Source organism: Procambarus clarkii, chromosome 50, assembly GCF_040958095.1.
Source record: "Procambarus clarkii isolate CNS0578487 chromosome 50, FALCON_Pclarkii_2.0, whole genome shotgun sequence".
Taxonomy (NCBI): domain Eukaryota; kingdom Metazoa; phylum Arthropoda; class Malacostraca; order Decapoda; family Cambaridae; genus Procambarus; species Procambarus clarkii.
In genome coordinates this window covers 26,400,993-26,415,232 of record NC_091199.1, presented here as the reverse complement: position 1 = coordinate 26,415,232, position 14,240 = coordinate 26,400,993, and the positions used below count along the sequence as shown (strand labels likewise).

The window sequence follows — 14,240 nt, the reverse complement described above, 5'->3', positions numbered from 1 at the left end:
ACACCCTCCACCATCCCACACTACCCTCCTCCATCCCACACTACCCTCCACCACGATACTCTACCCTCCACCACGATACTCTACCCTCCACCACCACTAACTACCCTCCACCACCCCACGCTACCCTCCACCATCCCACACTACCCTCCTCCACCCCACACTACCCTCCACCACCCCACACTACCCTCCACCACCCCACACTACCCTCCACCACACCACACTACCCTCCACCACCCCACACTACCCTCCACCACCCCACACTACCCTCCACCACCCCACACTACCCTCCACCACGATACTCTACCCTCCACCACCACTAACTACCCTCCACCACCCCACGCTACCCTCCACCATCCCACACTACCCTCCTCCACTCCACACTACCCTCCACCACCCCACACTACCCTCCACCATCCCACACTACCCTCCACCACACCACACTACCCTCCACCACACCACACTACCCTCCACCACACCACACTACCCTCCACCACCCCACACTACCCTCCACCACCCCACACTACCCTCCACCACCCCACACTACCCTCCACCACACCACACTACCCTCCACCACACCACACTACCCTCCACCATCCCACACTACCCTCCTCCACCCCACACTACCCTCCACCACCCCACACTACCCTCCACCACCCCACACTACCCTCCACCACCCCACACTACCCTCCACCACCCCACACTACCCTCCACCACCCCAACACTATCCTCCACCACTTATATATCTTTACTCCACCACCCCGCACTCCCCTCCACCACTTCTCTCTACCCTCCACCATCCCACACTACCCTCCACATTCCGCACTACCCTCCACCACCTCCACACTACCCTCCACCACCCCACACGACCCTCCACAACCCCACACTACCCTCCACCATCCCACACTACCCTCCACTACCCCACACTACCCTCCGCCACACCACACTATCCTCCTCCACACCACACTACCCTTCACCACCCCACACTACCCTCCACCACCCCACACTACCCTCTACCACCCCACACAATCCTCCACTATCCCTCACTACCCTCCACCACCCCTCACTACCCTGCACCACCCCACACTACCCTCCACCACCCCACACTACCCTCTGCCACCTCACACAACCCTCCACCATCCTCACTACCCTCCACCACCCCTCACTACCCTCCACCACCCCACACTACCCTCCACCACCCCACACTACCCTCTACCACCCCACACAACCCTCCACCATCCCACACTACCCTCAACCATCCCACACTACCCTCCATAACCCAATATATATACTCTATATATAAACAATATATTCTCTCGTGATTTTGTTCAGTTTGGGGTTTTAAGAAAAAACATCATACCAATATTATATCACAGAAAACGAATTTATCAATAACTCATGTATTTGTCTTATAATATGGAAATGCATTCATATAATAGATAACAATATGAATAGCAAAATTTCTGTGAATCCCCTATCTTGTTGGAATCTGTGGAAATGAATGTGCAAATGTGCTGGCTGCTGAAGGAAACCACATTGTATTCATTTTGGATACAAATGTAGATGGAGATTCAGAATGGAAACAATTATAGTTGAACATGCAGAGGAGTTTAAGAATCTGTGGTAAGAGTGATGGACACAGCCTTGACAACTATACTTCAGAAAATGTAAACATCTAAGAGTCAATAGAAATATGTGTAGAATAATAAACCCTACATGATTTGAGTTAGGGAAAACACCATTTATCATATAGATACTGTTCTTAAGGATTCTCCCATTTTGCACCCGCAAGATAACATATAAGATTTTAAGGGTTGATGAATGTTAATCTTCTTGTTTAATAAACTGTGCACTTGAGACATAGTTAATAAGAACACACCAATATATAAGACAACAAAACGTTTTCAGATTCTTCACAACAATTTCCAGCAACTTTTACAATTTATATAAATTATTTTAGGGAATAGTACATAAATTTAATATTTAAACATGATATTAGTGTTTAGTGGAATGCATAAGGAGTCAAAATGTGTTAAAAAAAACGATTTTTAGAAAATTTGGACAACTACATTTTTCTGATCATAGAATAACTAAATGTATTTTAAAGGTTTCATTCAGTCATTAAATATCATTCACAATTTACTAATGAATTTTACAAAAAACACCATAAATTTTATATTTAAACATGTAAAAACTATTTGTAATACATTAGGAACAAAATAGTTGTAGAAAAACAATTTATTATAAAACCTATGTGTTTGGATTTTTGGATTAAAAGTTTCTCAAAGGCTCTCCTGCACAATTCTCAATGCAAGTCATTCCTACACCTATGTGAAGAGATAGATGAACGTTTTCTATTCGATTTGTGTTTGCTGGGATTGCGCCTTCAGCCTGAAGTCTCCAAATGAATTTGTTGACTTACTGGGGGGAACACAGGCCGCAGGGATAAGAGCCTCCTTGGATGTAGAATCACTATTTACCAACGTACCTGTGGATGAAACAATCGGGATGATAGCGGACAAAGAATATCGTGATCTGGCCTGTATTCCTCTTGACATACCAGAAAACATTCTAAGGAAACTACTCCAAGCTTGTACTAAAAATGCACCCTTCTTGAGCCCAGATGGGCACATGTATAAGCAAGTAGATGGGGTAGCCATGGGTTCTCCCTTAGGTGTCCTGTTTGCGAACTTCTACATGGGTACCATCGAACAGAAGGTCTTAGTAGAAATGAACTTGAAACCGGCCATATACTGCAGGTATGGTGACGACATTTTTACACAGGTACCTGATGTCAGACATCTGCAGGAGGTAAAAGACGCATTTGACCGGAATTCTGTGTTGCGTTTCACTTACGAGATGGAGAAGGATGGGAAGCTGCCTTTTCTAGATGTAACAGTCGTGGAAAGGAGCGGTTTCCACACTGCAGTCTACACTAAGGAAACAAACATAGGAATGTGCTCAGTGCCTACCTAGTCAACAACAGCTTCTCCAATAGTTTCCTTGAAGACATCATAAGAAGGAAGGTGAAACGCCATGCAACCTCTGAAGAGACAACTAACACAACACCTTTACCCCCTATTAGACTATTTTACAGGAACTTCTTTTCCACAGCTCATAAAACGGAGGAAAGGGTCCTGAAAGATATTGTTGATAGGAACGTTATCCCTACAGACAAAAATCAGAAGATACAATTGACGATTTACTATAAAACCAGAAAAACGGCCAACCTACTCATGAGAAACTCTCCAGACACAAAGCAGAACGCTTTAAAAGAGACCAACGTCGTCTATGCCTTCAAATGCCCACTTGGGGACTGTAAGCCTCAAAGAACTCAGTATATAGGCAAGACAACAACATCTCTTTCCAGGCGATTAACGATGCATAAGCAACAGGGCTCCATTAAGGAACTTATACTCTCTTCCCACAACCAGACCATCACCAGAGAAATCTTAACAAATAACACAGAAATCATCAATGGATACAGCGATAGCAGGCGGCTTGATATCTGCGAGACACTACACATCAAGAAGTCAACACCAGCAATCAACAGCCAATTAATGCACAACTATATTCTACCCACTTCAAGACTCTGAACCAATATAGAAGCATCCAGAAATATGGGCCAATAGGCCCTTTGCAGTTACTTCCATTCTTCCCTTTAATTTCCCCCATTTATACCCATTGTTTCGTGTTCTGTCTTGTGTTGAAAGTTTTGTTCACCTCATCCAAAACTGTTGTAACATATCACCTCACCCAAATGCAGGTATATAAGATGAAAGCTGTTTAAATCACAGCATACTAGAACTCTATTTAGTGTTTGCAGGTTATAGTTGTGTGTGTGTAAACGAAAGTCTTTGAAAATGTAATAAGTTATTACGAAACGCGTTCAAGTGTCACATCAGACTAGAATTAAAAATGAATTTTGGAGAATTGATTTTTCAATTACCTTCGACAGTGAAAAGAAACATAAGAAATATTGAGAAAATTCGTGTTAGAATTATTAATCATACTTTTTCTGTCATATTTAATAACATATGTTTACAAGAAAGACTGCTACCAATATATATATATATATATATATATATATATATATATATATATATATATATATATATATATATATATAAATATATATATATATATATATATATATATATATATATATATATATAAAATATATAAATATATATATATATATATATATATATATATATATATATATATATATATATATATATATATATATATATATATGTATATATATATATATATATATATATATATATATATATATATATTAGTATATTTTGGTAGCAGTCTTTCCTGTAGACATATATTAATAAATATGACCGAAAAAGTAAGATTAATAATTCTAACACGAATTTTCTCAATCTTTCGTACATTTCTTTTCACTGTTGGAGGTAATTCAAAAATCAATTCTCCAAAATTCATTTTTATTTCTAGTCTGACGCGACACTTGAGCGCGTTTCGTAAAACTTATTACATTTTCAAAGACTTTACACATACACAACTGAATAGAACTTACATATCTCCGATTTGTTTATATCTACATTTGAGTGAGGTGGATGGGGTGAGGTGGTATTTAATAGGGTATTAATTTCATCAACACAAGACAGAACACGAAACAATGGGTATTGAAATGGAAGTGATTGTAGAAAGCGTATTGGTCCATATTTCTTGATGCTTCTATATTGGAGCGGAGTCTTGAGGTGGGTAGAATATAGTTGTGCAATAATTGGCTGTTGATTGCTGGTGTTGACTTCTTATATATATATATATATATATATATATATATATATATATATATATATATATATATATATATATATATATATATATATATATATATATATATATATGGGATTGGGTGGATATAATTTCACCTGACCGACCGATTTAGGTCGGTCAGGTGAAGTCACAGTGAGAGGTTGTGTTAACCGGAGCTCCTGAGTGTTGTTATATTATCATTGCAATATGGAAGTTGTAGTTAAGGACCTGGTGACTCTAGTGGGAGCCCTGAGGACAGAGTTGGACTTTCTGCGGGAGGAGGTGCGTCAGCTGAAAGAACAACGAGAAGTAACGAAGGAGGAGACCAGTAGTAAAGGGACCTCGTCTTGGAGAGTTGTGAAAGACAGGGGCCTTAAGAAGACTTTGATAAAGCCGCCTTCAAACGCCATAGCAACTTCTAATTCATTTGACGTTTTGGAGGACGAGTGCTGTGGAGAGACTGTGGATCGCGCAAAAGGGAAAGCAACGAAGAGAAAGGAAGCGCAGGCCCCTCAGAAAGTAAAGGAAGTACCTAAGCAAACATTAGTTGTGGGAGATTCCCAGATAAGGTATTTGGATAGAACGTTTTGTGCTAGAGATAGGGGGAACAGGTTAAGGGTTTGCTATCCCGGAGCTGGCATTGGTGATATTATAAACAACATGAATGATATTATGGCTGGTAATGGGAACAATCCCATTATTTGCATTAGCGTGGGAGGAAATGATGTTGGTCGAGTTAGGAGTGAGGAACTGATTCAGAGGTATAAAACAGCCATAGAGTTAGTTAGGAGCAAGGGAGGAATCCCGATCATATGTGGCATTCTTCCAAGAAAGGGAGTGGGAAATGAATGGATATCGAGGGCACTTGGTGTCAATTGCCGGTTGGAAAGATATTGCAAATCAAATGCAATATCTTTCATAGACAACTGGGAACACTTCTATGGAAAAAATGAAATGTATGCTCGTGATGGGGTGCATCTATCGAGAGCTGGGGTTGTTGCTGTTGCGAACTCGTTAGAAGAAGTGGTTAGAGGTGTTTGTTTGGGTTTAAACTGTTAGTAGATAGAGGTATGGGAATTGATTTGGAGGAAGGAGGTAATAAAAGTATGTGTTTGTGGGAGAAAGGAATTGGCAAAACGATCAGGGAAAGAGAAGGTCCGCAAAATAACAATTCACTTAGGGTATATTACACTAACAGTAGAAGTCTAAGAAATCAAATTAACGAATTAAATGCTCTTGTCTGCACAGAAAGAATAGATATTATTGCACTTACCGAAACGTGGATGAATGTAGAAAATAGAGAACTATTAGCTGAATATCAAATATATGGATTTAAACTATTTCACACAGATAGATATATTAGACGAGGAGGTGGAGTAGCCATATATGTTAGGGACAATTTGAAATGTAGTCTCAAAGAGGGAATCAAAACAGAGCCACACACAGAAACTATTTGGATTGAATTAAACGAAAAAGCTAATAATATTATAATAGGAGTAATATATAGGCCACCAAATTTAGACAGAATGGAAGCAAAGCATCTATGGGATGAAATATCTAGAGCATCTAGATCTAACAGTATTTATGTCATGGGTGACTTTAATTTTAGCGGAATAAACTGGTTGAAGAAAACAGGGAATAGTGAAGCAGAAGATTTTCTAGAATTAATTGACGATTGCTTTCTTACGCAACACATTAAGGAACCAACACGGGAAAATAATATTTTAGATTTAGTGTTAACTAACAGGGAAACGCAAATTAATGACATCGAAATAGGGAGTGAGCTAGGGAGCAGTGATCACAAAGAAATCAGATTTAGCATAGAATGGAATAGACCAGTAGGAGAAAATTCTGTTAAAGTGCCAGATTTTCGAAAAGCTGATTTTAATAGCCTAAGAAATTTTTTGGGTCAAATTGATTGGAAAGTCTTGGGTATGGGGTGGGGGCCGGTCTTGGAGCAAGACATGAACCCAGCGATAGGTGACTTAAATGGGGATTTCGATGTGGATTCAATATATAACTTATTTAAGAATATTCTAAACAAAGCACAGGAACGTAGTATACCATACAAATTGAATAGATCGAATACTAATGACCCAAAGTGGATAACAAAGAATTTGAAGAACCTTATAGGTAAAAAGAGAGCTTGGTACAAAAGGATTAAAAATGGGGAGGTCACTTTAGAACAGGAATTCGTACAACTGGTTAGAAATGTTAAAAAAGAGATAAGGAAAGCAAAAAGAAACTATGAAGTTCGCATAGCAGGGCAAGCAAAGACAAATCCTAAAGGGTTTTTTCAGTTATATCGTACCAAGACTAGGGAAAGGATAGGTCCATTAAAAACTGAGACAGGTCAAATAACAGATAGTGATGAAGAGATGAGTAGTATTTTTAATAAATATTTTGTATCTGTATTTACTAAAGAGGAACTTAACAATATGCCTTCAGCCGAACAAGTCTATGTGGGTGGGGACGAGGACAGGTTGACGAGTTTAGCAGTTACCAGGGAGGATGTTCTTAAACAAATAGTAAAACTCAAACCAAACAAATCCCCAGGGCCGGATGAAGTGTTTGCCAGGGTGCTTAAAGAATGCAAAGAGGAGCTTTGTGACCCACTGTCAACCATATTTAATAAATCAATAGAGACAGGCAGAGTGCCAGAGTTTTGGAAAGTTGCTAATGTGATACCAGTTTTTAAGAAAGGAGATAGATCACTTGCGTCTAACTATCGACCAATTAGCCTAACGTCTATTGTGGGAAAGTTACTCGAATCTATAATAGCAAATAAAATTCGTCTTCATCTTGAAAAACATAAATTAATAATTGAGTCGCAACATGGTTTTATAAATGGCCGTTCATGTTTAACAAATTTGTTATCTTTTTATTCTAGCATTGTTGAGGCAGTTGATAGTGGTAAGGATTGCGATGTTGTATACCTTGACTTTAGCAAAGCTTTTGATACAGTGCCACATGAAAGACTGATTAAAAAGATAGAGTCTCATGGTATTGGGGGTGCTATATTAAGCTGGATTAGGGCATGGCTATACCAAAGGAAACAGAGAGTTAGTATAAATGGAATCAAGTCAGAGTGGGAAAATGTTGTAAGTGGAGTGCCTCAAGGCTCTGTCCTGGGACCTCTGTTGTTTATAATATATATAAATGATTTAGATTCAGGTTTGAGTAGCAACATTTGCAAATTTGCCGATGATACGAAAATCGGTAGGGAAATTAATTCGGAGGAGGACTCACTATCACTTCAAGTTGATCTAGATAGGGTTTTGAAATGGTCAAAGGATTGGCAGATGCAGTTTAATGCTGATAAATGTAAAGTTCTGAGGTTAGGTAATGATGATAGAGTTACAAGATACGAGCTAGATGGTGTTGTGATTGCGAAGTCGGATTGCGAAAGGGATCTGGGAGTTATGATTAGTAAGAATTTAAAACAAAAGGATCAATGCATAAATGTTCGTAATAAGGCAAATCGGACACTTGGATTTATTAATCGCAGCGTTAGTAACAAGACACCTGGTGTGGTTCTCAAGCTATATCTTGCTCTAGTTAGGCCCCATTTAGATTATGCAGTTCAGTTTTGGTCGCCATATTATAGAATGGATATAAATTCACTTGAACGTGTCCAGCGTAGGATGACTAAGTTAATTCCCCAAATTAGAAATCTTTCATATGAAGAAAGATTAACAAAGCTTAAGTTGCATTCACTGGAAAGGCGAAGAGTTAGGGGTGACATGATAGAGGTTTACAAGTGGATGAATGGACATAACCGGGGGGATATTAATAGGGTATTAAAAGTATCAACACAGGACAGAACACGAAACAATGGGTATAAATTGGATAAGTTTAGATTTAGGAAAGACTTGGGTAAATACTGGTTCAGTAACAGGGTTGTTGATTTGTGGAACCAATTGCCGCGTAACATTGTGGAGGTGGGGTCCCTCGATTGTTTCAAGCACGGGTTGGACAAGTATATGAGTGGGATTGGGTGGTTATAGAATAGGAGCTGCCTCGTATGGGCCAACAAGCCTTCTGCAGTTGCCTTTGTTCTTATGTTCTTATGTTCTTCTTAAATTGGAGCCGCCTCGTATGGGCCAATAGGCCTTCTGCAGTTATCTTCATTCGTATATTCTTTTTAGTCCTAGCTTTGCTCAAGTCAAGGTACACAACATCACAAACCTTATCACTGTCAACTGCCTCAAATATGCTGGAAAAAATTGATAGCAAATTTGGTAAACATGATCGGCAATCTGTAAAACCATGCTGTGAATCCTTTATTAATTTATGCTTTTCAAGATGAGGACGAATGGTATTTACAATTATCGATTCAAGGAATTTTCCCACAATAGACGTTAGGCTAATTGGCCGATAATTTGATGAAAGTGGTCTATCTCCTTGCTTGAAAATTGGAACCACATTAGGGACCTTCCAAGACTCTGGCACTCTGCCTGACTGTAATGATTTATTTAATATGGAAAAGCTCGCAAAGCTCCTCTTTGCATTCCTTAATTCAATTCAATTCAATCCAATTCATTTCAATTGAATTAATTATTCAGGTAAAAGTACATACATAGAAAATGAGCTGCAAACATAATGTTGGATTTATAGATAGAGCTAATAAATACAATACCTAAAGCCACTAATACGCACAGCGTTTCGGGCAAAAATGCCCTGGCAAACACTTCGTCTGGCCCAGGGGATTTGTTTGGCTTGAGTGTCACTGTTTGTTTAATATCATCCTCCCTGGTAACTGCTAAATTAGTCAACCTGTCTTCTTCCCCACCCACATAGACTTGGTGACACTACCAGCGCCACCATGGTGACACTACCAGCACCACTATCACCCACCATGGGAAACACTGGTGACACTACCAGCACCACTATCACCCACCATGGGAAACACTGGTGACACTACCAGCACCACTATCACCCACCATGGGAAACACTGGTGACACTACCAGCACCACTATCACCCACCATGGGAAACACTGGTGACACTACCAGCACCACTATCACCCACCATGGGAAACACTGGTGACACTACCAGCACCACTATCACCCACCATGGGAAACACTGGTGACACTACCAGCACCACTATCACCCACCATGGTGACACTACCAGCACAACTATCACCCACCATGGTGACACTACCAGCACCACTATCACCCACCATGGTGACACTACCAGCACAACTATCACCCACCATGGTGACACTACCAGCACCACTATCACCCACCATGGTGACACTACCAGCACCACTATCACCCACCATGGTGACACTACCAGCACCACTATCACCCACCATGGTGACACTACCAGCACCACTATCATCCACCATGGTGACACTACCAGCACCACTATCACCCACCATGGTGACACTACCAGCACCACTATCACCCACCATGGTGACACTACCAGCACCACTATCATCCACCATGGTGACACTACCAGCACCACTATCACCCACCATGGTGAAACTACCAGTACCACTATCACCCACCATGGTGACACTACCAGCACCACTATCATCCACCATGGTGACACTACCAGCACCACTATCACCCACCATGGTGACACTACCAGCACCACTATCACCCACCATGGTGACACTACCAGCACCACTATCACCCACCATGGTGACACTACCAGCACCACTATCACCCACCATGGTGACACTACCAGCACCACTATCACCCACCATGGTGACACTACCAGCACCACTATCACCCACCATGGTGACACTACCAGCACCACTATCATCCACCATGGTGACACTACCAGCACCACTATCACCCACCATGGTGACACTACCGGCACCACTATCACCCACCATGGTGACACTACCAGCACCACTATCACCCACCATGGTGACACTACCAGCACCACTATCATCCACCATGGTGACACTACCAGCACCACTATCACCCACCATGGTGACACTACCAGCACCACTATCACCCACCATGGTGACACTACCAGCACCACTATCACCCACCATGGTGACACTACCAGCACCACTATCACCCACCATGGTGACACTACCAGCACCACTATCACCCACCATGGTGACACTACCAGCACCACTATCACCCACCATGGTGACACTACCAGCACCACTATCACCCACCATGGTGACACTACCAGCACCACTATCACCCACCATGGTGACACTACCAGCACCACTATCACCCACCATGGTGACACTACCAGCACCACTATCACCCACCATGGTGACACTACCAGCACCACTATCACCCACCATGGTGACACTACCAGCACCACTATCACCCACTATGGTGACACTACCAGCACCACTATCACCCACCATGGTGACACTACCAGCACCACTATCACCCACCATGGTGACACTACCAGCACCACTATCACCCACCATGGTGACACTACCAGCACCACTATCACCCACCATGGTGACACTACCAGCACCACTATCACCCACCATGGTGACACTACCAGTACCACTATCACCCACCATGGTGACACTACCAGCACCACTATCACCCACCATGGTGACACTACCAGCACCACTATCACCCACCATGGGAAACACTGGTGACACTACCAGCACCACTATCACCCACCATGGTGACACTACCAGCACCACTATCACCCACCATGGTGACACTACCAGCACCACTATCACCCACCATGGTGACACTACCAGCACCACTATCACCCACCATGGTGACACTACCAGCACCACTATCACCCACCATGGTGACACTACCAGCACCACTATCACCCACCATGGTGACACTACCAGTACCACTATCACCCACCATGGTGACACTACCAGCACCACTATCACCCACCATGGTGACACTACCAGCACCACTATCACCCACCATGGTGACACTACCAGCACCACTATCACCCACCATGGTGACACTACCAGCACCACTATCACCCACCATGGTGACACTACCAGCACCACTATCACCCACCATGGTGACACTACCAGCACCACTATCACCCACCATGGGAAACACTGGTAACATTAGAGGTGCCATTTTGAAAATTTAACATTTCCTAAATTACTGGTAATTGTTAGAATTGGGAGGAGATGAAATAATCACACTTCTTCATATGGAATTTTTATGGAATTTAAGTTATGGAGTTTTTCCTGATAATAATATAAACAAAGTGTTTCATAAAGTTCTCAGGAGTTATGTGTCATTGTGAACCTAACAATGACTTGTTCTTCAGGAGGATGGACGGTGTTACTCCGGAGAGACAATAAAGTTGTTCCTGCGGTGAACTTCACCAGAGACTGGGAGGCCTACAAGACCGGCTTCGGTAACGCCGCCACAGAGTATTGGTTAGGTAAGTGGAAATACTGAGGCTGGTACTGGCTGCCCACCTTACATTTTCCCTTTTACAAAATATTTTTAAAACGACATTTGATTGTTTTATTCATGTTTTAAATTATGTTTCATACACAAGTTTTGAGAAATGGTAAATACGATTATAAACGTGATGTCATAATGTTTTAATAAAAAGTGTTTTAAATGTTATGATATAATGTTTTAGAGCAACGATTTTTAAAATGTTGATTTTAATTATTAATTATTGGAATTATTAGGTATAATTACATTTACTGCATTTATTTATTTTCTTTTTTTTTCTTTTTGAGATATATACAAGAGTTGTTACATTCTTGTACAGCCACTAGTACGCGTAGCGTTTCGGGCAGGTCCCTGGAATACGATCCCCTGCCGCGAAGAATCGTTTTTTCATCCAAGTACACATTTTACTGTTGCGTTAAACAGAGGCTACAGTTAAGGAATTGCGCCCAGTAAATCCTCCCCGGCCAGGATACGAACCCATGACATAGCGCTCGCGGAACGCCAGGCGAGTGTCTTACCAGTACACCACGGAGACTGATTTTATTTATTTAATTTAGAAAAATATAGACAGACAGGGAGAAAAGGGGAGAGATGGAGAAGCAGACAGAAAGAGAGAGGTGAGAAACAAAGGGAGAGAGACAGAAGGAGAGAGAGAGAGAGAGAAGAGGAATGAGAAGAAAGAGAGGAGAGAGGCAGAGATAGAGATGAAGAGACAGAGAGGTAGAGACAGAGGGGCAGAGACAGAGATGAAGAGGCAGAGACAGAGAGGCAGAGACAGAGGGGCAGAGACAGAGACAGAGAGGCAGAGACAGAGGGACAGAGAAAGAGGCAGAGACTGAGACATAGAGGTAGAGACAGAGGGGCAGAGACAGAGATGTAGAGACAGAGAGGCAGAGACATAGAGGTAGAGACAGAGGGGCAGAGACAGAGGGGCAGAGACAGAGGGGCAGAGACAGAGGGGCAGAGACAGAGAGGCGGAGACATAGAGGCAGAGACAGAGGGGCAGAGACAGAGAGGCAGAGACAGAGGGGCAGAGACAGAGAGGCAGAGACAAAGGGGCAGAGACAGAGATGAAGAGGCAGAGACAGAGAGGCAGAGACAGAGGGGCAGAGAAAGAGGCAGAGACATAGAGGTAGAGACAGAGGGGCAGAGACAGAGGGGCAGAGACAGAGGGGCAGAGACAGAGGGGAAGAGACAGAGAGGCAGAGACATAGAGGCAGAGACAGAGATGAAGAGACAGAGGCAGAGTGGCAGAGACCGAGAGAGAGAGGCAGAGGCAGAGATAGAGAGACCGAGACAGAGAGGCAGAAACAGAGAAAGTGTGGCAGAAACAGAGAAAATGAGTCAGAGACAGACAGAAAGAGACAGACAGGAAGAAACAGAGAAACAAGGCGAGAGACAGAAGGGTGAGAAGAAGACAGAACGAGCGGCTGGGTGAGGTGCAGTAGCACTGGGAGCAAGGCGGCGCACACGGGCTGGCTACACCCCTCGTGTGGGAAAATCTGACTCCAATAATTTGTAATTAAAATAAAACAGTTCGATAGCTGTGAAGGACCATCACTTTTTGAGAAAAAGTGGAAAACAAAATGAGACAATGGATGAAACAGATACCAAGAACTAGTGTCTTATGGATCTTAGTGAAACTGTATTTCTTACGTAAAGGGAGACAAATTAACCTGCACAAAATTTGGAGGTTACATGCTAAAAGATTAATGCATCCCTAGCATTATTCTGGTGCTGGTTCCTCACCAGAGTAAATAAATTATGAAAGTAAATAAGGTTGATTATATAATATTAATTAGAGGTAAATGCACCTCAATATACTACTGGACAGAATAGTAGAGTATGTGGTAAATCCATGGGTTAGTATAATTGATCTCGGGAGATCACTAATATAACTACGTAGTTATTACTACGAGTAAACATGAACAGCTTAGCTGTAAAACTAGAGAGGTGTAATCAGTTGCCACGTTCCACCGATGACGTGTTGCATAGGGCAAATTGTTGCACGTGAGGATGGGGAAGCCTAGCACTTCGGTTGACGTCGACTCGGAGCTGGAAGGCAATTACATTGTAG

The 14,240-nt window shown here is 42.2% G+C and overlaps 1 protein-coding gene across 1 annotated transcript in view; it reads left to right on the top strand.

The window, feature by feature from the left end:
- Positions 1-14,240, top strand: part of LOC138351625 (ficolin-1-like) — a 228,286-nt gene that overhangs the window by 83,302 nt on the left and 130,744 nt on the right. Inside the window, exon 4 of the mRNA XM_069303623.1 lies at positions 12,024-12,140. Coding sequence (XP_069159724.1) covers positions 12,024-12,140 — 117 coding nt within the window. The remainder of the gene's footprint in view (positions 1-12,023; positions 12,141-14,240) is intronic.